At 45.3% G+C, this 24432-nt stretch overlaps 1 protein-coding gene across 1 annotated transcript in view; it reads right to left on the bottom strand.

Annotated features, from left to right (window-relative positions):
* Positions 1–24432, bottom strand: part of plcb4b (phospholipase C, beta 4b) — a gene marked incomplete at its 5' end in the record, with an annotated part of 85110 nt that overhangs the window by 25340 nt on the left and 35338 nt on the right. Inside the window, 16 exons of the mRNA XM_083642905.1 lie at positions 1975–2077; positions 3829–3880; positions 7990–8114; positions 9976–10060; positions 11194–11338; positions 11435–11530; positions 13666–13856; positions 15232–15327; positions 15480–15570; positions 15708–15792; positions 16413–16492; positions 16762–16855; positions 17797–18007; positions 19895–20003; positions 23362–23419; positions 23938–24038. Coding sequence (XP_083499031.1) covers positions 1975–2077; positions 3829–3880; positions 7990–8114; positions 9976–10060; positions 11194–11338; positions 11435–11530; positions 13666–13856; positions 15232–15327; positions 15480–15570; positions 15708–15792; positions 16413–16492; positions 16762–16855; positions 17797–18007; positions 19895–20003; positions 23362–23419; positions 23938–24038 — 1722 coding nt within the window. The remainder of the gene's footprint in view (positions 1–1974; positions 2078–3828; positions 3881–7989; positions 8115–9975; positions 10061–11193; positions 11339–11434; positions 11531–13665; positions 13857–15231; positions 15328–15479; positions 15571–15707; positions 15793–16412; positions 16493–16761; positions 16856–17796; positions 18008–19894; positions 20004–23361; positions 23420–23937; positions 24039–24432) is intronic.

A 24432-nucleotide genomic window follows, 5' to 3' on the forward strand; every position in this document is an offset into this window, starting at 1 on the left:
CACCCAATGAAGCACAGCTGGACATGTTTTTATTGACATTTCCAGGAAAGCTAGGACATATAAACATAAAACTACCCACTGTATAAATCTGACAATATACCTACTATACTGGACAATGTTTTTTAGGCTGTAATTTAGCTGAGTTTATGTATTTGTTTTTTCAAAATTACAGGAACAAAGTCTGTCAAAGCATTCATATATCTCATTGGCTTTGTTCATCACCATGTTACGCTTCCATCTAATCTCCGTTCAATCTGGGAAGCCAGAGCACGTAAATAGACTCTGGGACAGCCGTGCCTTTTTTGAGGCTTCCTGTACAGCCTCCGCGCAGTGCCGCTCTGTTGTTGTACCGGCAAATATAAGAGTTCCGGTCCAGAACGTTAGTGAATACATACAAATTTTTACGTTTACCATTCAAAATAGGGATGCACGATAATTATCGGACTGATAACTTATCGGCCGATATGGTCATTTTGTGTTATTATTTATTATTCCGATAATTTCGTTTTTTTCCGATAAATTAACGGCCGATAATCAGGCTTTGTTTTTGCATTGGAATTGGCTATAGTTGTCGCACGCTCGTGACATCACAGCTGCGATGGCAGCGCTGCCTTGCCAAACATGGCTGCTGCTGCTGCCAGTATGTTTTCACAGTTTCACATGATCACAACACTATTGTAATTTGCAATCCATGTCCCGCATGGGTTCCGAGAGGAGGTGAAACGTCTAAGCTGGCATTACGTTAAACCAAAGCTGCCGATGATGCAGCGGATTTGTTTGTCGTTTACGTTAGCTGTTGTTGTTAGCAAGTGTTAGGGTTAGCATTAGCTCGTAGCGCGGCCTACACTTCAGGCTCGCCCGCTTGGCAGACAAACTGCTTGTAATCAAACGGCCCCGCAAAAGCACTTCATAATCATACTCACAGAGCTGGCGTAAACATATATAAACGAAACTAAACCCCTTTACCCGAAATGAAACATCCAGGGATTGTGTATTTAACTCCAAAAACAACACGCTAACGTTAAGCTAACGCGCTAGCCGGGAGTCCCACTATAAACCAAAGGAACTTTGGAGTTGAGCTAGCTACTGCAGCTGCTGGACACAGCCATAACAGAGCCAATAATACGGAAAACAAAGGCGCAGTCGCGCACATTAGGCTACATAAAAAGCATCAGTCAACATCACATAGTGTATTTTCTTAAATCTGGTGGCAGCATTTTTCAGTAAAAAGTGAAACGACACAGATGGTTTATAGTGCATGCCCCATTCATTGGGCCCAGGCTACCATTCACAGAACTGGCACCAATGCAAAATTTGAACAGATCAGTAACATGACAATAAGAGTCTAAATTACTATGCCTTTTGTCATTGGGTTTTATCTGCAAAGCCTTTATTTTTGTATTGACTATAATTGAGTGATACACTTTATTAAAACAATCATATTATATCAGAAGCTTTCTTTGTTTTGTGTTCACAGTGATGTCACTAAGATTTGGTTAGGTCAGAGATATGCTCACTACATCTGCCTTTTTTTTTAACCCCAGGTGTGCATAAAATTCAGGTAAAAAAAAAAAAAAAAAGTATATATATTTTTATTATAATAATTATCGATTATCGTATCGGTTATCGGCCAGGACAAGCAGATATTTATGGATTATCGTATCGGTTGAAAAAAATCCATATCGTGCATCCCTAGTTCAAAATAAAAGCGACGCAATGTATGTTTTTAAAAGGCACCGGTGAGCGGAAGTGGACGTCCCGAGCGGAAGATCCGCGCTGTACAGGAAGCCGAAAAAAAAAAAAGTAGGTCTGTCCCAGAGTCTATTTATTTATTATTCTATATTTTGAAGATATATAAATGAATAACTCAAAAAACAATATTGTAACTGTAATATAAGAGCTACATCATTAAAGCTATTAAAAAGAGTTGTTAAAACATCGTCAATCCTCTTGGTGTGACCTCTGACCGCTGACCTGTACGCTGCAGGTGGCGGCGATGACCCCGTCCACAGGCGTCTCTGAGAAGGGGTCAAACATCCTGTCAGACCGCCGCATGAAGTCCGGCTTCAGCAGGTACCTGATACACACACACACACACACACACACGCACACACACACCACACACACACACACACGCACATGCACACACACACACGCACATGCACACACACACACGCACAGGCACACACACACACACACACACACACACACACACGCACACGCACACGCACAGGCACACAGGCACACACACACACACACACACACACACACACACACACACACACGTGCACACACACACACACACACGCGCACATGCACACACACACACGCACAGGCACACACACACACACACACACTTAATAGAATATTTTTTATTTTCCAGTTACTCTACATATTGTTCATTCATTTCAATTAAATTTCTGTCCAAGTATGAAAAGGAAAGGAAATGAGGGGGAGGGGGAAATCAATCAATCTGATCTATCTATCTATCTATCTATCTATCTATCTATCTATCTATCTATCTATCTATCTATCTATCTATCGATCTATCTATCTATCTATCTATCTATCTATCTATCTATCTATAGCCTAGTTCCTCATTGCGCGGCTCGCGAGACACTGGCGGCTCCCGAAGCTTTAGTTGGCGGCTCTAAGAAATTGCAAAAAAGAAAAAAGAAAAGAAAAAAACAATTAAGATTTGTTTTAAAGATTTCCCCTCCCTCTGCTCTCCCCAAAATTTCAATAAACCTTTATGGCATATTATTACAATGCAACAATACTGGTGTTGACAGTAATAGAAGGTGCCAAATCATTCAAAACAATAAGCATTTTGCTTTGAGGAGTATTGTGCCAGCGTGCACAATACGCCTGGGAAACGCACATCCCATAATACAACTGTTCGCATCGCATCCCATAATAGTATGATGATACTTGGGATGCCATTGCGAACATAGATGTGAACAGGTTAGCTAAAAGTTTAGCATCGCCAGCGAGGGCCCCCACCGTTGCGGTCGGGGTACGTTTCGAAATCCCTCCAGGCCTGAAAGATTTTCTAGGGGAAACTGGTATATATATGTTATAGATAATTGGATGTAATCCAAAAGGTACTGGAGCACACAGATCAAGTGTATAATGAAGTTTTTATTCAACTAACGTTTCGACACTACTGTGTCTTCATCAGACATCATCAACTCATGTGTGCTCCAGTACCTTTTCTATCTATCTATCTATCTATCTATCTATCTATCTATCTATCTATCTATCTATCTATCTATCTATCTATCTATCTATCCAAGATGTTGCTCCCATAGAGACATTTTTATGTAACTGCGCCCTATAATTGTCTTTTGGGAATAAAGTACAATATATGTGTCTGTGTGTGTGTGTGTGTGTGTGCGCGTACGCGCGTGCATGAGAGTCTGTGTGTGTGTGTGTGTGTGTGTGTGTGTTAAACCGGGGGCCCCATTAGACTGACATTAGCAAAGATGGGTGTCTGCGACAGCAGTGATCTCCTCCCTTATGAGATTTCCTGCATTAGCGGTGAAATGTCTGCCCTCAGGGCCCATGTTGGAGAGGATGGAGAGAGAGAGGGGAGGAGGAGGAGATAGATGGTGACGGAGAGCCTGGGAGACGAAGAGCTCGCCTCTCCAGAGCTCTCGCTGGCTCCCGGGGGGCGGGACAACGGCTACGGTCGCCGCCGGCAACCACTAATGAGATGTGACACGCTTTAATTGATGAGCTTTTGGAGAGCGGCGAGGAAGGGGGAGGGGGGGGGGGAGGGGGAGGGGGAGGGAGGGGGAGGGGGAGGAAGCGGAGCACTGCTCTCACCCGCAGGAGCCGTTGTACTCAAACTTTCCCTGGTTCAACTGCATGGCGAGATCTGAGAGAGAGAGAGAGAGAGAGAGAGAGAGAGAGAGAGAGACAGAGAGAGAGAGAGAGAGAGAGAGAGAGAGAGACAGAGAGAGAGAGAGAGAGAGAGAGAGAGAAGGGGAGAGAGAGAGAGAGAGAGAGAGAAGGGGAGAGAGAGAGAGAGAGAGAGAGAAGGGGAGAGCGAGAGAGAGAGAGAGAGAAGGGGAGAGCGAGAGAGAGAGAGAGAGAGAGAGAGAAAGAGAGGGGGTAATTATTATTGTTAATTATTGTCCTACTGAAAGAGAAACATCGACAAATGTTTGAGTGACAGCTCCCCATGTCTTTATACTGTATGTACTGGAATGCTATTGTCATTTAATGCTTTGTATTGTATTGTACAGTACATCAGTACAGTACATCCTTCAGGCTAGAGCAAGGTGCTCGCCGCAGGCGAGTGACGTGCAGCGCACAGGCCTTCTTGAGGCGTCCTCTCTGCCCATGGTAGGATTGCCTTTTCCCCGGGAGGGTCTGGTGAGACGTAGGAGGAGCCCGGCCTGGAGTCACCCACACAGGGCCTTAGACCCTCCATGCACCGAATGGTCTTACAATACTGCGGTGTAGCACTAACTATTGCAGCGGATTGGGCGTGATCAACCCTTCCGCGGGCAACGTTGCAGACAGAGTGGGAAGGCTGATCCGTGAGCGGCTGCTTCTGGGACGCGGAGTCGGGGTCTTAATCGGCCTCGTGGGTCTACTGGGCGATGTTGAGAGACCCGAAACACCTTATGACCCCAGCTAACATCACTGATGACGCATCCCAGCGCATTCTGTAGCATGTATTTTTAAACCATCATTGTTATTTGCATACTAGTGTATAATCACATGTATTAACTTTCTGTACTGCTTTGGCAATATGAGTTTCTAATGCCAATAAAGCTTACTTGAATTATTAGAGAGAGAGAGAGAGAGAGAGAGACACTGATTGCAGCAGTTCACATTAGCGACACAAACATCAAATCCAAACCAACACAAAAGTGAAATGAAATTGTCCATGTAAACGCTTCAGTTCCTTCGTATGGGTCCCTGTAACGTGGGGCTTTCGTTTGGCCCAAAGAGAGAGAGAGGGGGGGGGGGAGAGAGAGAGAGAGAGAGAGAGAGGGAGAGAGAGTGACATCTGACATCTCTCTCTTCCTCTCCTCTAAGCATCCATCCCTCCATCACTCGGGCGCCCCCCCTCCAGCCCTGCACATGCCCACTCCCAGCAGGCCATATGGTCCGACCCCCTCGCCTCCAGCCATGGGGCAGCAGCTGTCTTCCAACAGGCGTCACTCACTCTGCGTGTGTGTGTGTGTGTGTGTGTGTTTGTGTGTGTGTGTGTGTGTGTGTTTGTGTGTGTGTGAGAGAGAGTGTGAGTGGAAAACAGAGATGAACAGAGAAAAAGAGGAGTGTGTGTTTGTGTGTGTGTGTGTGTGTGTGTGTGTGTGTGTGTGTGTGTGTGTGTGTGTGTGTGTGTGTGTGTGTGTGTGTGTGTTTGTGTGTGTGTGTGTGTGAGTGTGAGAGTGGAAAACAGAGATGAACAGAAAAAAAGAGGAGTGTGTGTGTGTGTGCTTATACAGTGCACACAGGTTCATGCATGCATGGACAGAGAGCGATGCTGCAAGATAGCATGCAAACCGCGTACAGAGGCAGGAAAACAAGGGGGTAGCTCCGTTTCTGAAGAAAAAAGCGGAAGTAACTTAAACCTGCATTCTTTCTAATGGCCAGCAGGGGGCTGGCTACTCAACTGGCTACAAAAAGAAGTCTGATTGTATGGAAGTCAATGGGAAAACCATGACCCTACTTCTCACTTGATTTTTGACCATAGTAAACACTTTCCTAATGAGTTTAGTTTGAAGCCTTCTTCAATACAGCCTGATGTTCATTTTGTAAATGTCCAATTTCGAGTAAAAGAGACAACAGTGTTGGGCAAGCTACTTGGAAAATGTAGCAAGCTAAGCTACCAGCTACTCTACATTAGCGTCACTACTTTGAAGCTATCCGCAGCGAAATGTAGCAAGCTAAGCTACAGGCTACATGCCAAAATAAAAGTACCTTGCTACTGTACATCAAAGCTACTGTAGCTTTTTTCCCAAATCAATTTGATCTCAGTGATCAAGAAAAGGGAATTCCAGCAGATCTGGAATAGGCCTACGGTCGATATTCATGGGGACAAAAGACTTACTGTAGATGGTAAAATGGGGAGAGAGGTATCGTTATGTCTATAGGAAAACACTTTTTGAATAGAACCTATTTCTATATATCCTTTGGGGCGTCATTGTCAGGTCAGGTCTGTCCAGAGATCTGATCCCAGACCAGAGTGACGTGGCTTCTGGCTCTAAATGACCAAGATGGCGACGGTGCAAACGCCAAACTTAAGGCTTCAAAATGGAGGTCCACAAACCAATGGGTGACATCACGGTAGCCACGCCCATATTTATACGGTCTATCTATGCTATGCTAAAAACCAACTCCTGTATGTGTTCAGTCTCCACAGGCCGTGTGTACTGTATATAGTGTGTAGAGTGGTGGCCCAATGGTTAGAGAAGCGAGCTTGTGACCGGAAGGTCGTCGGTTCAATCCCCGGGACCGGCAGGATAAATCTGGGGGAGGAAAGTGAAAAGGCAGCGCTTGCCCCTCCCTCATTACCACCACTGAGGCAAGGCCCTTAACCCAAACCGCTCCAGTGGAGCTGATCAGTGGCCAGCAGATCAGACTGTGGTTGTACTGGTCAGCTTCCAGGTATGAATGTGTGCGTGAATGTGAACAGGGCACTCCTGAAAAAGAGAGCATTGCTCTCAATGAGACTCCCCCTGTATAAATAAAGGTAAAAAAAAATATATATATATATATATATATATATATATATATATATATATATATATATATATATATATATATATATATATATATATTTGTGTGAGACAATGTGAGGTACAGGGTGGAGCTTATGTCGCAAAACACACACTACAGTATGGTCAGACACAGCATCATGGTTTGCCGATGCAAAATTCTGCATTGGATGCTTAAGCAACAAATAACAGCCAAAAAACAAATTCTGAAGGAATGGAAATCTCCCTCTCCACCCTCGTTCCAATTGTGGTTGACGGACATGACCTCTGTTATACGCATGGAGAGACTTAGGTTCCTGAGAACCAATACACTTAGAAAGTTTGTGACTATCTGGGACCCGTTTTTGGTCTACCTCAACGAGGCTAGGGGTGACGGGTGACTCGCCCGGCTGGCTTCTCATAGACCCCCTGAGTGAAATCCCAAGTATATCGTTTACAAGAACATAAGAACCTTAGGTGGCTGGCGGCACCACTTTGTAAAGTTGATTATATTGTTTTGTTTTGTTTTGTTTTTCCTTTCTTTCCCCTGTGTCTGAGCCTGTTTGTCTGTTTTGTCTTGTTTGTGTTCTATAAAAATTTTAAATATGAAAAAAAAAAAAAAAAGCAACAAATAACATACATGGCTACAGTGAAATGATCCTGTGCTGTGAAGGTCAGCACATACTGTAGATGTGATGATTCATTTTCTATGTGTGGGTATGCTTGCATGTATGCTTGTAGGGGTGTCACCCCCCGGAGCCCTGGCTAAATCCCTTCCATCATGGCCACCTAATCATCCCTCGTAACTTTTTCCCCCCCAATATTTTATTTTATGGTTTTTCAGAACATAAGAAACAAAAACAAAAACACTCAGACAGGAAAAGGGAAAAGAAAGAAAGAAACATACATTTCCAACTTTGCAAAGTGGTGCTACCAGTCACGTAAAACATCCCTCGTTACTTAATTGGCTCTTTCAGTCCTTCTGGCGCTAACCGGTTGCCGTGCATCACTATGGTGGGTGCTACACATCGGTGGTGGATGAGTTGAGTCCCCCCCCCCCCCCCCCACCCGAGATGCCTTTGATGTGTGTGTGTGTGTGTGTGTGTGTTTAGTCAGAGGTACGTGTGCAGCAGTAACCTGGCTCAGAAAGTTGAGCGACACCTTGTGGTTGGCTGAGTGCTTGCATTTACATGTGCCCACCTTGTGTGTGTATGGGTGTACTGTACTGTATGTGTGTACGGGGTCAGAAGTCCCATGTTGCGTGCTGTGGTACCTGGGGTCTGGAAGTTGAGGGAGACCATCTGGCAGCCTGCGTTCCAGAAGATCTGAGGCATGTAATTACTGGAGTCCACCCGGCCCCCTTTGGGGTAGATACGGCTCATCTGACGCTTGTTGTAGCTGCGCTGACGTTCAGCAAAATAACAACATTTCAAAAAGACGGAGGGAGGGCATGTGTTCAAGCACGTGTGTGTGTGTGTGTGTGTGCGTGTGTGTGTGTGTGTGTGTGTGTGCGTGCGTGCGTGCGTGCGAGATGTGTGTGTGCACGTCAAAGAGACCGCAGGACTATTTTTAGCATGGAACAGCTTGGGTCCAGCAGTCCCATTGGAGAGTGAGAGAAGGGACTGCGTGTGTATGTATGTGTGCGCGCATGTGTGTGTGTGTGTGTGTGTGTGTGTGTGTGTGTGTGTGTGTGTGTGTGTGTGTGTGCGGGGTGGAAAAAGCCTACTCACACAGTCCAAAGGCACACTGGCCTCTAGAGGCCAGTGTTCTTTTCCGACAGCAGAAGTGGAAACAAATATGGCTGATAAACATTGGTTTTGACCCGCCAAACGTCTCTAATTTACGTGACCTAAATGCATAAAGTTAAAGTCCCTGGAAACCAAAATCCACAAAAACGTTCTAACTATGTTATTTAGGGTCTTATGTTAGTAATTATATGCCTCCGAAATTATTATGCATTACTTTCAACCCAAAGCCTTAAAATCGACACTTTTCTACAAGATTCTACAAGATACTTCCTCATTGAAGAGAGCAGTGCGCGAGGTGCTAAAATGCAGGAGCTTATGACGTCATAAGCTCTATATAACCTTTGTACACGCGCGCAACCCGCAGTCCCGCACATTCTGCCTCCATCTCTCTTCAGAGTTCTAGTGGTCCCACACCTTTTTGCAGCTAGCTAACTACGCATTGCATCAACACAAAGGCTCTTTTAAGAACCAACATCTATCTATCTATCTATCTATCTATCTATCTATCTATCTATCTATCTATCTATCTATCTATCTATCTATCTATCTATCTGTCTATCTGCGAGTTTATCGCCGGCGGTGTGTTGGAACCTTGAGAGGGAGAGCTCTCTCCTCTGCCTGCTGCGGCGCTGCTGCTGTGTGTGTGTGTGTGTGTGTGTGTGTGTGTGTGTGTGTGTGTGTGTGTGTGCGCGCGCGCGCGCGCATGCAGACAGATAGACAGATGACCGTCAGTCAGTACCTATGCGCTGCGTGGAGCAACCATAGGGAGCAACGCGCGAACACACACACACGCACACACACACACACTTTATTTCCTTCTTATCTCTCTCTCTCCTCTCTCCCTCTCGGAGCAGAGGAGAGAGGTCTGAGATACGTGCACATCATGAAACGCTCGGCGGCATGTGAAAGCCGCTTTGAGCTGCATCTTGATAGGCTGTCTTGCTCTATTTCCGTGTCTGATTGGTCCATTTCAACCTCGCGCCCCCTGCCGCTGGAACCGCCCCCTCGCCCCCTCCCCTGCTCCTCTCGCGCTTGAGAATTGTGGACACGCCCACACAGTCCGCGGGAAAAAGGACACTCTAAAATCGAATAGATCCTCATTACTTTTGCCATGAGTGTCAAACCTAAATTTATATACTTTGCGACGTTCATCATCGTTCAAATTTGGCTGGTGGCTTATTAACATAGGTTCCTGTGATGTGATGAACTCAAAATGCTAAATAATAAAGAAATATTTCTGGTTTCCAGGGACTTTAAAACACACAAAAAAACAATAAAATAAGAAATAAATAAAAGAATAATAATTAAGATTTTCTGATACAGGGGATTAAACTATATATATATATTATATCTACCTTGCATTGATCAGATCAAAAATACTTAATTAATAATTAATAGAAGCATTGAGCAGATAATAGGAGCACTGTAAGCTTCCGTGTCTGCGTATGGCAATTCAATTTTCTAGCTACATAAAGCAACAGAGTATGAGTTCAGCGCAGGTCAGAGGATACTTGACAAACTCAATGGCGTTGGTCTTCAGGTAGCCCAGGCCCACGGACTCGTTGAAAGATGACATGTTATGGTGTATGTTCCTTTCTGAAAGACACAAACAGTAGACAACTAGAAATAAGCTGCAATTCCTACTAGGGATGCACAATATATCGGCAATCATATCGGTATCGGCAGATGTTAGTAATTTTTTAACATATCGGTATCGGTCCGATGTTGCAATGATAATATCGGTTATCGGTATCAGCCAAAATCGTCACATTGAGAGGAAACAATGCGGTAAATCTATGGTTTATGGGCTTTTCCAAATGTTTTGGAAATAAAGAAATGCATGACTTTTTCAAATTCAGTGTTTACATGTGTTTTTCAGTACGTACAAAATTTTATTAGTAAAAAAAAATTGTTTTTTATAGAGATCATATCGACATCGGTAAATATCGGTTATCGACCATAACAGCAATGTTAATATCGGTTATCGGTATCAGCCAAGATTTTCATATCGGTGCATCCATAATTCCTACAACCATCAAGAGAAGTAAGTCATAGCAAGGAGAGCAAGAGTCAGAAGCATAAAGATGCCCCCACAACATCCTGTGAAAAACCGCTGGAACAACACAGACATTTTAACAGCTAAAGACGGTGGAAGAAAGCCATTGTTTGTGACTTAAATCACTTCAGAAAGTGCATTTCCTTAATTGTAATTCAAAAGATTTTCTCCTATTTTATATCCAATCCAATCTGAAATGATTGAGAATCAACGTCATTATTCTATGAATTGTTACCAAATAGTATTTTGCATGAGAAGGAACTGTGTTGTCATCGTCATTGAACTTTTAAACAGTATTTGAGCCATGGTATACAGGTGGATTCACCTTATGCAGCCACGCCCACTTGAGCCATTGTATCACGACTTCCTGTTCAAAACGCCGGCTGTTTTACCTGCTCAAACTAGTCTGACTCACCTGAGTCTATCCAACTAGTCGGACTCACATTATGAGCCAGACTAGGTTTATGAGTCACAGGAAGTGTAGATACAATCGGAACTTCTGATTGCATTTACACTTCCTGTTAGTCTCTCAAGCCAGACGGTCTCTTCTGCATAAGGTGAATAGCTTGGTCCCAAATCTCCCCGCGTTATTTAGGAAGAACATCATCTAGATGATCACGGTAAAGACAAAAAAAAAGGTGCAAAAAGACAGAAGACTCAACACCAAGCGTACCTTCTGCCACGTCAAAGCTCTGGAACTTGACTGGCTGTGCGTAATTGACCATGGCTGAGAGGACGGGGTGGATGTTAGTGGTGGCTCCTACGTAGGTGTACTGGGCTATCAGAGCCTCCTCGAGGTCTTCTGCTGCCTCCTCAACCTGCACAGGTGACAACACACACACACACAAGCGTTATCTGTTATGTTTCACACAGTCATAATCTATATAGGTCACTGAGGGGGGGAGGTGCTTTACCTTCTTGTTGTTGTCCTGGTCCGATGCCTCAGAGACGTCGGTGGCGTCTGTTGCTTCTGTTGCCTCGGAGATCTCCGTCACCTCATCCTCAGCCACCTGGAAATAAGACACAACTTATGTTGTCTTTTTGAGAAGGAAAGAAATAAGGGTAACGCTTTATATTAAGGTTCTATTAATAAGCGTTAATTAATAGGTAATATTAATAAATTGCATAATAAATTATTTAATAACCTTAATAAGGCACTGTTCTCGCTTTAGATCCGGTACCTGCAAAAAGCATAATAAGTGCATAATAAAGGATTTATTAACCTTAGTAAGGTACTGTTCTCGCTTTAGAACCACACATTTTTTTTTTTTTTTTTACAGTGCACATGAAAGCAACATGCAAGATACCGGCTGAATAAGTGTCCAAATGTTCATGTCATTTGTGTACTGTACTGCCACGGTGCCACCACCTCTTGCACTTAAGAACTCTGGTTAATGTATTCCCCCCAAAATCTATAAATCCTTCTCAAAGTCTACAGATCCCTCCCAGCCTATAAATCCATCTTATCTGAAGAACATAAGGGGGGAATTCCCCCCTAGTTTGCAAAATGAATTTAGGCCCTGACTGTAATACTTCAGAAGTTGAATTTGAAGTTCAGCATTAATACATTTGTCATTTTTTGTCTTAGATTTACCTTTGTGTGTTATTGCAATATAAAACTACATAATTGAGAATCGATTCTAGATTCTGGAATCGAGAATCGAGAATCGTTGGAATCGAGAATCGTTGGAATCGAGAATCGATTCTGGAATCGGATCGTGACCCCAGGAATCGGAATCGGATCGGATCGTGGCTTAGCCGGATCGGAGCACCCCTATGACTCATGTCACATTTTTACATTACAGCCCCGAGCCAAGTAGCCTACAACGACGCTGGGCTCCACTACAACAGCATTTAATGTCGGAAGACTAAATTAGCAACAGGCGGACACAGGAACTAGGTCAGAGACGGGTCATGAGTCACATGATTTTAATGGGTCAAAGTCATATTTCCCATGTATCTTGTGCATTGTGTGGCCGGCCGAGTTGTAATATATTGTCATGTCATGGTGTTTTGAGGTCATTAATAAACGAGATTGATTCTGTTATTTTTCTATAGTTTTTTTGGTAGTGCTATTTTACATTGACGTCAACGGGGAGAGGCTTGCGTTTTCCCCCATAAAAGGGGGCGGGAACATTTGCCGCCAGCAGCCGCCTACAAAATGACGTTTTGGTGGTGTATATTGTGGTGTATATTGTGGTGTATATTGTGGTGTATATTGTGGTGTATATTGTGGTGTATATTGTGGTGTATATTGTGGTGTATATTGTGGTGTATATTGTGGTGTATATTGTGGTGTATATTGTGGTGTATATTGTGGTGTATATTGTGGTGTATATTGTGGTGTATATTGTGGTGTATATTGTGGTGTATATTGTGTTAGCTTATACATTAGTTTACTGCAACTGTGATTGTCGTTAGCAAAGCTTGAGTGGCTATCGAAGCCAAACTGTCACAGTCTTGATTCCTAATGAGAGTGACCAAAAATATGTAGGCGAGGGCAGAGTGACAGCAAAGGAGGAGGAGGAGAATTGTCTTTTTTCATCCAAGGTGACTGAGTAGATAGATGTTCAGTGTTCAGTGTCTTGCTCAACAACACATCGATATGATGATTGAATTGCCCAGAGGCATACTGAAGGTCTATGTCCCCCCCCCCCACAATCGTACTTGGCCAACTTTCCCCCCTGCTTCCCTGGTCGCTGCTCCACCCTCTGGCGATCTGGGGAGAGCCGAGACTAGCGCCATGCTTCCTCCGACACATGCACAGTTGCCAGCCGCTTCTTTTCACCCGACAGCGCGGAGCTTCACGGGTAGGACGTAGCACGCGGGAGGATCACGCTATTCCCACCAGTTCCCTTCCGCACCGAACAGGCGCCCCGACCGACCAGAGGAGGCGCTAGTGCAGCGACCGGGGACAAATACCCTCAATCTGGCTTCCCTCCCGCAGACACCAGCCAATCGTGCCTGTGTGGACAACCCGACCGAGCCGGAGGTAACACGAGGATGCGAACCTGCGCCCCCTCGCGTTGTTAGACAGGGAATCTACCGCTACACTACCCGGACGCCCCGAAGGTCTATATGGTTTTAAGTATTTTGTCTTGTCTTGTCTTTCAGAGCCCAGGCGATCCTCAAAGGGCCAGCCCACCTTCTTGATGCTGTGGGTCTTGATGCTGTGGGTCTTGATGCTGGTGGTCTTGATGCTGTTGGTGCGCTCCTCTTTGGCCGAGCCGACAGCGTTACTCTGAGACACGCTGTTGGCTTCCTTCTCACTGGGTTCCTCTGACTGACTGCTGGGAGCCTCCGAGTTCAGCTCCTTGTCCTCAGGATCCTTCTCTCCTACACTCACACACACACACACACACACACAGATGCACACGCACACACACACACACACACACGAACACACACACACACACACACACACACACACACACACACACACAGATGCACACGCACACACACGCACACACACACACGAACACGCACACACACACACACACACACAGATGCACACGCACACACACGCACACACACACACGAACACGCACACACAAATTAACCTTGATCCAACTTCCGCAGACATTAGGAAGTTAATTCATTCAATTGTTCGATACACAATATATTACTTTACTTACTTATTATTATTATATTACTACTACCTTAAAAAAAGAGACACAGGGGGAAAGTGTCAAAACCTCCATGCACAGGCTAACACAGGCTAGCACAGGCTAGCACAGGCTAGCACAGCCAGCTCTGTTTTCAGCTTTTCTCCCTTATTCTAAGCATTTCTCTTGCCCTAAAGGTCATTTTAATTAGTTTAAGTGTGCTCACTGTTCAGACCTGTTCTAAATCACATTTGTCTTTGTATCATTACAGTGTGTTAAAGGGATACGCCAACATTTTTGGAGCTGTGTGCAGTCGTCAGTAGAGCGCACGCGCCTCATGGCAAACGAGGAAGTAACGTCAGTTACTCTTGGTTAGTTTGGGTAATCTTTGTTAGTTCTGGGTGTGTGGATTTACTTTGAAGATGAGCGTTTCCAGTCACTTTGGATGATCATTTCATGGCGTGGCGAGTACACGAGTCACAACATGTACATGTGAGTGTTTCTGGCGCTGTTGCAATGTGTGTACTTTGGGGCGACTGAATGGGAGTAGGCAGCTGTACCGTTGTAGCGCTAAGCTAAGAAGCAGTGAGCGCTGTACCGCTGTTTGTAGGACACGCAGAGTGACGATAAAGACATCCACATTCTCCATTTACTAGGGGAAAATAGCTGTGAAAGCTGTGAAAAGCTGTGATGCTACAGGGAAATGACTACATTTGAGAGGCCCAGTTGTTCATCATGAAGAAGTAGGTACAGTATGTGTGTGCCAATTCATTGAAATACTTTCATATCATGCACATGTGAACTAAATGAAGCTCGAGACACCTTTTTGAAAGCTCCTTTTGTTGTTTTGTGCACTTTTTTGTGCAAATTTATTTTTATGTTCAGATCAAAACAAAGAAAAAGAAAAGATACGAAAAAGGCGAATTCTAAATGCAGTATGCACACACACACACACACACACACACACACACACACACACACACACACACACACACACACACACACACACGCATGCTCGCACAGACACACACACACACACACACACACACACACACACACGCATGCTCGCACAGACACACACACACACACACTGTCAGATAGCTGACCGTTGTCTGTGTCCTCCTCGTTCTCCTCTCCCAGTATGATGGCAGGGGTGTTGGTCTCTCCTGCCTCCATGTGTTTCTTAAAGGATTCTAGCTGCTCTATATGACACACACACACACACACACACACACACACACACACACACACACACGCGCGCACACACACACAATAAACACGAGATGGTTTCTCCATAGATCTTGACAGCCAACCTGTATGAGGGACAACTGAACGGGCTGAGCTGTGTACGTACTCTGTTCAACTTCCGGTTTCAAGCGTTTGTTTTTGATGAGGATTTTGCGTTTGAGGTGGTCTGGGGAAGGTAAGGGCCGCCCAGGTTCAATCTACAAGAGAAAACAAGGCAGCATACAAGCTAATTGACATCTAGCCACACGTTTTCATTATGGACGACTAGCGTTCAAAAGTGCTAAAACTCAGAGAGCGATTAACAGCTGCTGTTGATCAGGAAGCGAGTACCAACCGGGAAGTTCTCTAGAGGCAGTTTGAGGAGGAACTCCCCGAAGGTCTCCTCACAATACTTGGCCATTTTGTACTGCTGTGGTTTACTGTAAAACACACGCACGGAAGCACACGCGCACGCACATGCACACGCACACGCACACACACACGCACGCACACAAACACACACACACACACACACACACACACACATCAGCAAAATCATGTGTTTTCCTGAAATACAATGCTTGAAATATTGCAGGTGAGGTATAAATATTTCTGTATTCTCAGTGATTGCAATAGGGTCAATATAGAGCAGAGGTGGGCCTCCCCGGGGTGGGGCTCCAAACAGTTTCAGGGGAGGCTCAGCGAATGGAAGTGAAAGAATACGTCATGAGTTATTACATGAGATATCAAGAGGCGATCACATAGAATAGCCTAAATGTGTGTGATTTGGTCGAAGAGATAGTTCAGAGATACAGTATTTCTGGGGGAATTTGACTGTTTTTCCCACTTTCCCAGAGCCAGAACCTAATAAATGCAGTCAAACAGACCTTTTTTTTTTTAATGTATTTGGTGTAGAGTGAAGTATGTCAAACAGCAATGTCAGCCTATATTGGCTCAATTGTTGACTTGAGTGTCTATGGGATGGGGAAGGAGGGGCGAAAACCCCTGATGGAGAGGAGATGTCCAGAAGTTTGATCGCTCAGACAAAGTGCACACCTACCTGCAGTGGTTTTCAAAGGACAAGATAACGGGGTACTCTGACGTGACGAATGCTGTGTCTTTGATGGCTTGGATGACATCCTGTAGAAGAAGAAGAAGAAAAGGAGGTAGAGGAATAAGCTGGGACGGATGCAATGTCATACTATCGACACACGGGGGCAGACTTACATCATGAAATCACATCATAGCAGCCAAGCTAGACTCCTTCGCAACTGTGTGAACTGAGTGGAGCATGTGCGTCTGTCTGTGTCTGTGTGTGTGTGTGTGTGTGTGTGTGTGTCTGTGTGTGTGTGTGTGTGTGTGTGTGTGTGTGTGTGTGTGCGTGCGTGTGCACGGGTGTGTGTTTTCACCTTGAACAGGATGTCTGTGCACATGGCCTTGCCATGAGTAATGATAGGTTCCTGGTCTTCGCCTTTTCCGTCCCAGCAGTCCAGCTCCACACATCTGACAGCACAGAGACACACACACACACACACACACACACACACACACACACACACACACACACACACACACACACACACACACACACACCCTTCACTGGAGTGCACTGCACACATATTAGAGAGCCAAAGTGGAAGGTCACTCACTTCCTGCTTCAGCACTGTACCAGAGATTTTCATCCGCCATTTATTTTCCCATAGACATTTCCTAAAATGCTTATAAAAAATAGTTTAAGCTTGTTCAAACCAAATGGTACAGATATATTTAGAAACAGGAGAGACCGTGTAACATTTCACTCGGACCAAAACTTAAAAAAAAAAAATGCGGGTTTAAAGAAAATATTTGTTCTACCGGTATGTTGTTTTTAAAGTTTTGGTCCGAGTGAAATGTTCTATCTATGGTCTCTCCCGATTCTAAATATACTGTAGCTGAACCGTTGGTTTGACCAAGTAAAACTATTTTTATAAGCATTTTACGAAATGTCTATAGGAAAATGAATTGCGGAAGAAAATCTCTGGTACAGTGCTGAAGCAGGAAGTTACGTTCACTTTGGCTCTCTATACAGTACACAGGCTGGGCCACATGGACAAAATCAAATATCACCAACACTTATGCTATATCACCGTATTACAATATCCACCATCTAAGAAGGCATCAAGTCTCATAAAATGATATATAGCAATATAATATGGATATACAGTATTGCCCAGCCCTAGCAGACATCCACTAATGCATAGTACACATGCATAATAGATCATTCACATGTAATATATAATATAAAACTTAGTGTATACGCAGCTTCACCATGTGGATCATTACAGTCTCATCGTATTTAATCTAAACTACGCATACGCAGTCACTTTGTGTGTGTAATCTGCACCCTCGCACATGTATCTGTCTCTCACCGTGCCTGTAACCCAAAACCCTGCTTCAGGACCCACCTGCAGCCGGACAGCAGCACCTGGCGGTACATCTCCACAGAGGACTTGCCTCCGAACTGGCGGCCGATCAGGTAGGTGTTGTGGGAGGAGCTGATGAAGTAGTGCGCCAGCGGCTGGTCCATCTCCTGGTACAGCTCCAGCCGGTCCAGGAACACGGGCGCGTTCTCGTCTGACATCAGGTACCGGCAGAAACCGTCGCTGGACATGTGGCCTGGGGAGAGAGAGGAGGGGGGAAGTTTAGCTCAGGCGGCTTTAGCTCAGGAGGTAGAGCGGGTCGGCCAATGACGCAAGGGTTGGCGGTTCGATCCCCGCTCCCTCCCAGCTGCTGTCGTTGTGTCCTTGGGCAAGAGACTTAACCCTCCTTGCTCCCGATGGTGTGTAGGCACCCTGCGTGGTAGCCTGCCGCCATTGGTGTATGAATGGGTGAATGTAGACTATCTACTGATTGTAAAGCGCTTTGGATAAAAGCACTATATAAATGCAGACCATTTACCATTTACCATAAGTTAGGTTTGGGCCGATTTTCAATAATAATCAAAGAAATATCTCTCTCTCGAAATTTATTTATTTATTTGGGGGGAGGTGCATGTGTCACATGCTGCATCGCCATACTGTTCATATAGATAGAACGTCATGTGACCACGCCCCCACAGTCCTGAGAAATTATTTGAGCGTCTCTGTTTGTTTTGTAGCAGGAAGAACTACCACAGAGCACTTTGCCAGGTGTTTACATGTCTTGTCTGTGGACAGTTTTTGTCATCGCGATGGCGTCACAACCTCATGAAACTTTACAGGTGTGTAGTTAAGATCACAATGAAGGTCGAGTTTGAAAATGGGTGTGATAATCCCCACAAGGAGGGTCACTTTTTGGCTTGATCTGTTTTGAGATTATGTGTATTTGAGAGGTATATAAAGTCTGCACCATGGCAAAAACTAGCAAAATAAGGCCCTGGTTGAAAATAACCACAATTTGCCTGCAGAGAACGATGCCAATGGTCTACTCCACACATTGGCAAAATACGGGCCCCTGTGTGGCCCACGATGGAATTGCAAAAAAAAAAAGAAAAAAAAAAAATTACAGTGCACCTGAACGCAACATGCAAGATACCCGCTGAATAAGTGTCCAAATGTTCATGTCATTCTGGCCAATACTCCACTCCTGTTATAGCATTTGAGTCTGGAATATGGAATATCTTTCATTAGAACACGGCTCTCTTGAATACTCGATTCTGATTGGTCAATCAACAAGATTCACCGGTCATTATTTCTCGACAACCGACCACTGCTCTCCCACACCTGGATTAATCAGTTGATAAGAGCATTTTGTCTGCAGACACTACTAATTAGGCCAACCAGTTGCAGCTGTGGTGTCTTGTGTGCCAATTACGAATGAAACCGCTTTGTCGTTGAAAACGCTATTAAAAAATCTATTTGAATAATTATTTTTGTCAGATTACTGAAATAATTTAGTTGTAGGCCATGTTCTAAGCGGGATAATGTATAGTGAGCCGGTGATTACTGGAAATAATGACCTTCAGGTGAATGATTAAGCCCTCCGCTGCGCGTCGGGCTCAATCATTCACCTGTCGGTCATTATTTCGCCAGTAATCACCGGCTCACAATACATTATCCCTTACATAATCCTTATGACTAAAAGGCTCAAAGTAATATCATGTGTAAGAAATGACTGTTCTACAGTCATTTCTTGCGGCCCTGGGGCAAAATGCGGCCCCAGGGCCGGACTCAAAGAAAAACAAAATTACCCCCGAAAACGCAATAAAAGGCAGAATTATGTTAATAAATCTCATCTGCTACAGCCGTTGGATTTGTCTCACTATTATATCAGGAGATCAACAAGAAACTACCAATCACAACGGGAGAGAGGGTTAAAAATAGGGAGACTCTTGTTGGCAGGAATAATCTCCAATGCGTGGCCCTTCGCTTACTTGATGTAAGTCAGTATGGCCCTCAGGGGAAAAAAAATTGCCCACCCCTGGTCTAGTCGGTGTGATGTAGCTCCCAAGTTTCACAGGCAGGGGGCAGTGCAGCCTAAAATATCAATTTGCCTCCTGTTTCCCCCCCCACACCTCTCTCCTACCTTTCTTCTTCAGCTCTGCGTCTCGCTCATATTTGTCGATGATCTGCATGGCCCTCTTGGGGTCGTAGAATGGGAACAGGATCTCATTTAACCTGGGGTCGCGTTGGTTCTGCGGAACAACAAACACACACACACACACACACACACACACACACACACACACGCACCCACACACACACACGCACACACACACATACAGAGAGTCATCTACACAAAAGCTGTCTGTACACACACATGTAGTTACAAACACAGGTTGCTTCACCCGCTCACAGACAAAGTACGACAAAGAAGGAACACACAACGGGAAGCCCAGCGTGACAATGCGACATGGGGAGAAAGGACCGGCAGGGCCCAACATGAAGCGCAGTGCTGATCTGAGACCAGAGCCATGTTCAGAATCATTCACTCATTCATTCACTCACTCACTCAGGGCCGATCCTGGCCATTTGGGTGCCCTAAGCGTAATTGTTCTGTGGTGCCCCCCCCCCCCCCCCCGTAAAACTTTCAATAACTGTCAAACGAAAGACTGCAAAATCATTAATTATGAACGATACTAGTGTATCTTACATTTCATTACATGTGGCAAACAAACAATTGTTAGAATTACTGTACATGTCAGCAAACAAGTGATTGTTAAACTGTACATGCAAGCAGGGCGGACTGGGATCATAATTCAGGCCAGGCATTAGATACCAAGCAGGCCAGGCCGATACAGGCCGACGTGCGTGCCGGCGTCCGAAGGGCGGCGGCGAAAAATTTGGGCTGTTTGAAGCCCAATTTGGGCCGTTTGAAGCCAGATTTGGGCTGTTTGAAGCCAGATTTGGACCGTCTGAAGCCCGATTTGGGCCAGTTGAAGCCAGATTTGGGCCAGTTGAAGCCAGATTTGGGCCGCTTGAAGCCCAATTTGGGCCGTTTGAAGCCCAATTTGGGCCGAGTCCAATTTTACAATGAGATGCACCCTGAATAAAGTAATAAAACCACTAGTAAACCAGTAGGCGGCGCCTGGCCTGCTGTTCAGTGAGTGGCCTGACTGAGGGCACCAAAATTTTTTTTTTTTTTTTTTTTTTTGGTGCCCTCAGTCACGTGATGCCCTACGCAGTCTGCGTACTCTGCGTAATGGGTTGGAGCGGGCCTGCACTCACTATTACCCATATAGTGTTTATCATATAGTGAACTATATGGGAAATGATCAAAATGAGTTTCAGACACTACACAGATTTATTTCCTGGAGATCATTGCATCACCAGATGCGCCGGGTATTTGTGTGTGACGCAAGCAATCCACGCCCACGATCACATAAACAACTGAGCTCGCGAGCAGATTGAGATGTCCTCAGGTAGTATTGATGTTGCATGTTTTGACAAAAATGTAGGGTACATTCGCTGTTCACTAGAAATCGCTGTGCATTGTGGGTATTTTATAGTGGTACTAAATAGTGAATCAAACTAACAGTTGAGAATTCGGACACTAAATAGTCCACTATTTTTGTCATAGGGACCGATTCCTCTGGAGTCACAAAAAGCTTTCTACAGCAAAATGACTCGGCCGCTGATCTGAGACCAGGTGACCTCTGCAGTCACACCGAGCTTTTATACAACAAAACGACTCAGCCGCTGATCTGAGACCAGGTGACCTCTGGAGTCACACCAAGCTTTTATACAGCAAAACGACTCGGCCGCTGATCTGAGACCAGGTGACCTCTGGAGTCACACTGAGCTTTTATACAGCAAAACGACTCGGCCGCTGATCTGAGACCAGGTGACCTCTGGAGTCACACCAAGCTTTTATACAGCAAAACGACTCGGCCGCTGATCTGAGACCAGGTGACCTCTGGAGTCACACTGAGCTTTTATACAGCAAAACGACTCGGCCGCTGATCTGAGACCAGGTGACCTCTGGAGTCACACGAGCTTTTATACAACAAAACGACTCAGCCGCTCAGCCGCTGATCTGAGACCAGGTGACCTCTGGAGTCACACCGAGCTTTTATACAGCAAAACGACTCAGCCGCTGATCTGAGACCAGGTGACCTCTGGAGTCACACCGAGCTTTTATACGGCAAAACGACTCGGCCGCTGATCTGAGACCAGGTGACCCCTGGAGTCACACCGAGCTTTTATACGGCAAAACGACTCAGCCGCTGATCTGAGACCAGGTGACCTCTGGAGTCACACCAAGCTTTTATACAGCAAAACGACTCGGCCGCTGATCTGAGACCAGGTGACCTCTGGAGTCACACCAAGCTTTTATACGGCAAAACGACTCGGCCGCTGATCTGAGACCAGGTGACCTCTGGAGTCACACCGAGCTTTTATACAGCAAAACGACTCAGCCGCTGATCTGAGACCAGGTGACCTCTGGAGTCACACCGAGCTTTTATACAGCAAAACGACTCGGCCGCTGATCTGAGACCAGGTGACCTCTGGAGTCACACCAAGCTTTTATACGGCAAAACGACTCGGCCGCTGATCTGAGACCAGGTGACCTCTGGAGTCACACCGAGCTTTTATACAGCAAAACGACTCGGCCGCTGATCTGAGACCAGGTGACCTCTGGAGTCACACCAAGCTTTTATGCAGCAAAGTGCCTTGGCCAGTTATTCTGAATCAGCAGCACTCATAGTTTAATAGCTCCATCAATATGGCCTTGAATAGAGAACACTAGACGGGTCTAGACAGGACGTACCATACACATCTTTCACTGTGACATATTCACAAGATAAGGTGAACCACACTAACAGGTGCAGAGCTAGGAGGGTGGGGGGGGGGGGGGGGGGTGTAGTGGGTAAGTGTTTGCTGAAAGGGAATGAAGCTTTTGTGTTGGAAAGGTCAAAGCAGCAATTATTTGATGATACATTAACATAAAAAAAAAATACATATAAGACCACCCAGACAGCCAGGCTTGAATACCGGTCAATTTAGTTTTAACTAGAGTTTTGGCTCTATTGGTGGGTCCCTGAAGGCGTGATGCACAGAATATTGGTGGGTCCCTGAAGGCGTGATGCACAGAATAGGGGAAGCAGCCGACGCACAAGCGCACAGCGGAGGCTATTGGGAAAAGAGCACGGCCACGGCACACACACACACAGCAGGAAGCGAGATGAGCAGAGCAAGAAGCAACAGGACAGAAACTTCTACCCTCCCGTTGCCATGGCAACACCAATCAGACACCGGGAGGCAAGCCGCGGCGGGGGAGGGGGGGTAACGGGGGGCAACGGGATGAGGGGGCATGCAGAAAAAAGGGGGGGGGGGGAGTTGGATGAAGTTGCCCCCTGCAGGCTGACTGAAAGTCAGTTGAATATTTTGTACCCTCTGATTAATAAGAGGAAGACGTTTTAACGATGCTCGATCGATCTGGTGCCGGAGGGCAACTTCTACCCACAGCGGGACAGGGGGGAGGAGCTTCGGGGAGGGGGAGGGGCAAGCCAAACACACAGAGAGAAGTTAATGAATGATAAAAGAGCTTACTTCATTCAGAAAGCTGACTAACTGGTCTACGGTTAAATAATCAGTTTTGTCCCCATTGCTGCAAAGGAATTAATTAGAAAAACAAAACGTTATGCTTCTCACGTAGAATAGAAAAACCCTCACAGTCAGTCAGTTAAAATGAGAAAGCAGAACAGCTGTTTTGAAGGGGATCATCACACACACACACATTGTTACACTTTTTAGCCTTAAACATGTTAATCATCACTCTCTTGATAACGTTGTTATGAAATGTTGTCGTAATTAATGTTGAACTGTGGAAGCGGGTTAGGCCGTCCAGACGTCGTTAGTACAGCAGGCGCAGAAAAACGTTTGTCCTGATTTATTTCCAGCAAGACGCAGTAGCTCACGGCTCACACTAGGGGGAATATTTAACAGTGCAAATCATCATTCTATTTTAGCACACAAGGTAACAGGGATAAAATGCAATCTACGCTGTGGAGACAGATGGGTACGGGCAGCTGAGTTACTGACCACATCGGGAGGTTTTAGAACATTATGACTCGAAGGTGCAAAGGGGGAAGACGAGAGTGAGCACAGCTTCTAAAAAAAACTCACATGTTCTTGAAGAGATCCTCTATGTCTGTGCGAGGGCAGATCTTCTGTGTGAGTGCGTAGAAGATGTCAAAGGTGAACACAGACTGTTCAATCTCATCATTCTGTGGATGATAAACAACAACCACAGCAACCTGAAAACTATTCACTTACCGAACAAAAGACCACAAAAAGAGAATACAGTACAGTGTTTCCCCCTAGAAAAGTTTTCAGGCCTGGAGGGATTTCGAAAACGTACCCCTCGCTGGCGACGCTAAACTTTTAGCTAACCTGTTGGCATCTATTGTCCCTGATGAAGGCTTAGGCCGAAACATGTTGGAGTGTTTGAACTAGCCAAGATAGAATAAAGACTTTTTATTCATAAGAAGAGTTGCCTTGGACTTTTTTCAACTTTCTGTTCGCATCTATGTTCGCAATGGCATCCCGAGTGTCATCATACTATTATGGGATGCGATGCGAACAGTTGTATTATGGGATGTGCACAAATCCGGCCTGCCG

This window comes from Poromitra crassiceps (genome assembly GCF_964638095.1).
Source record: "Poromitra crassiceps genome assembly, chromosome: 9".
Taxonomy (NCBI): domain Eukaryota; kingdom Metazoa; phylum Chordata; class Actinopteri; order Beryciformes; family Melamphaidae; genus Poromitra; species Poromitra crassiceps.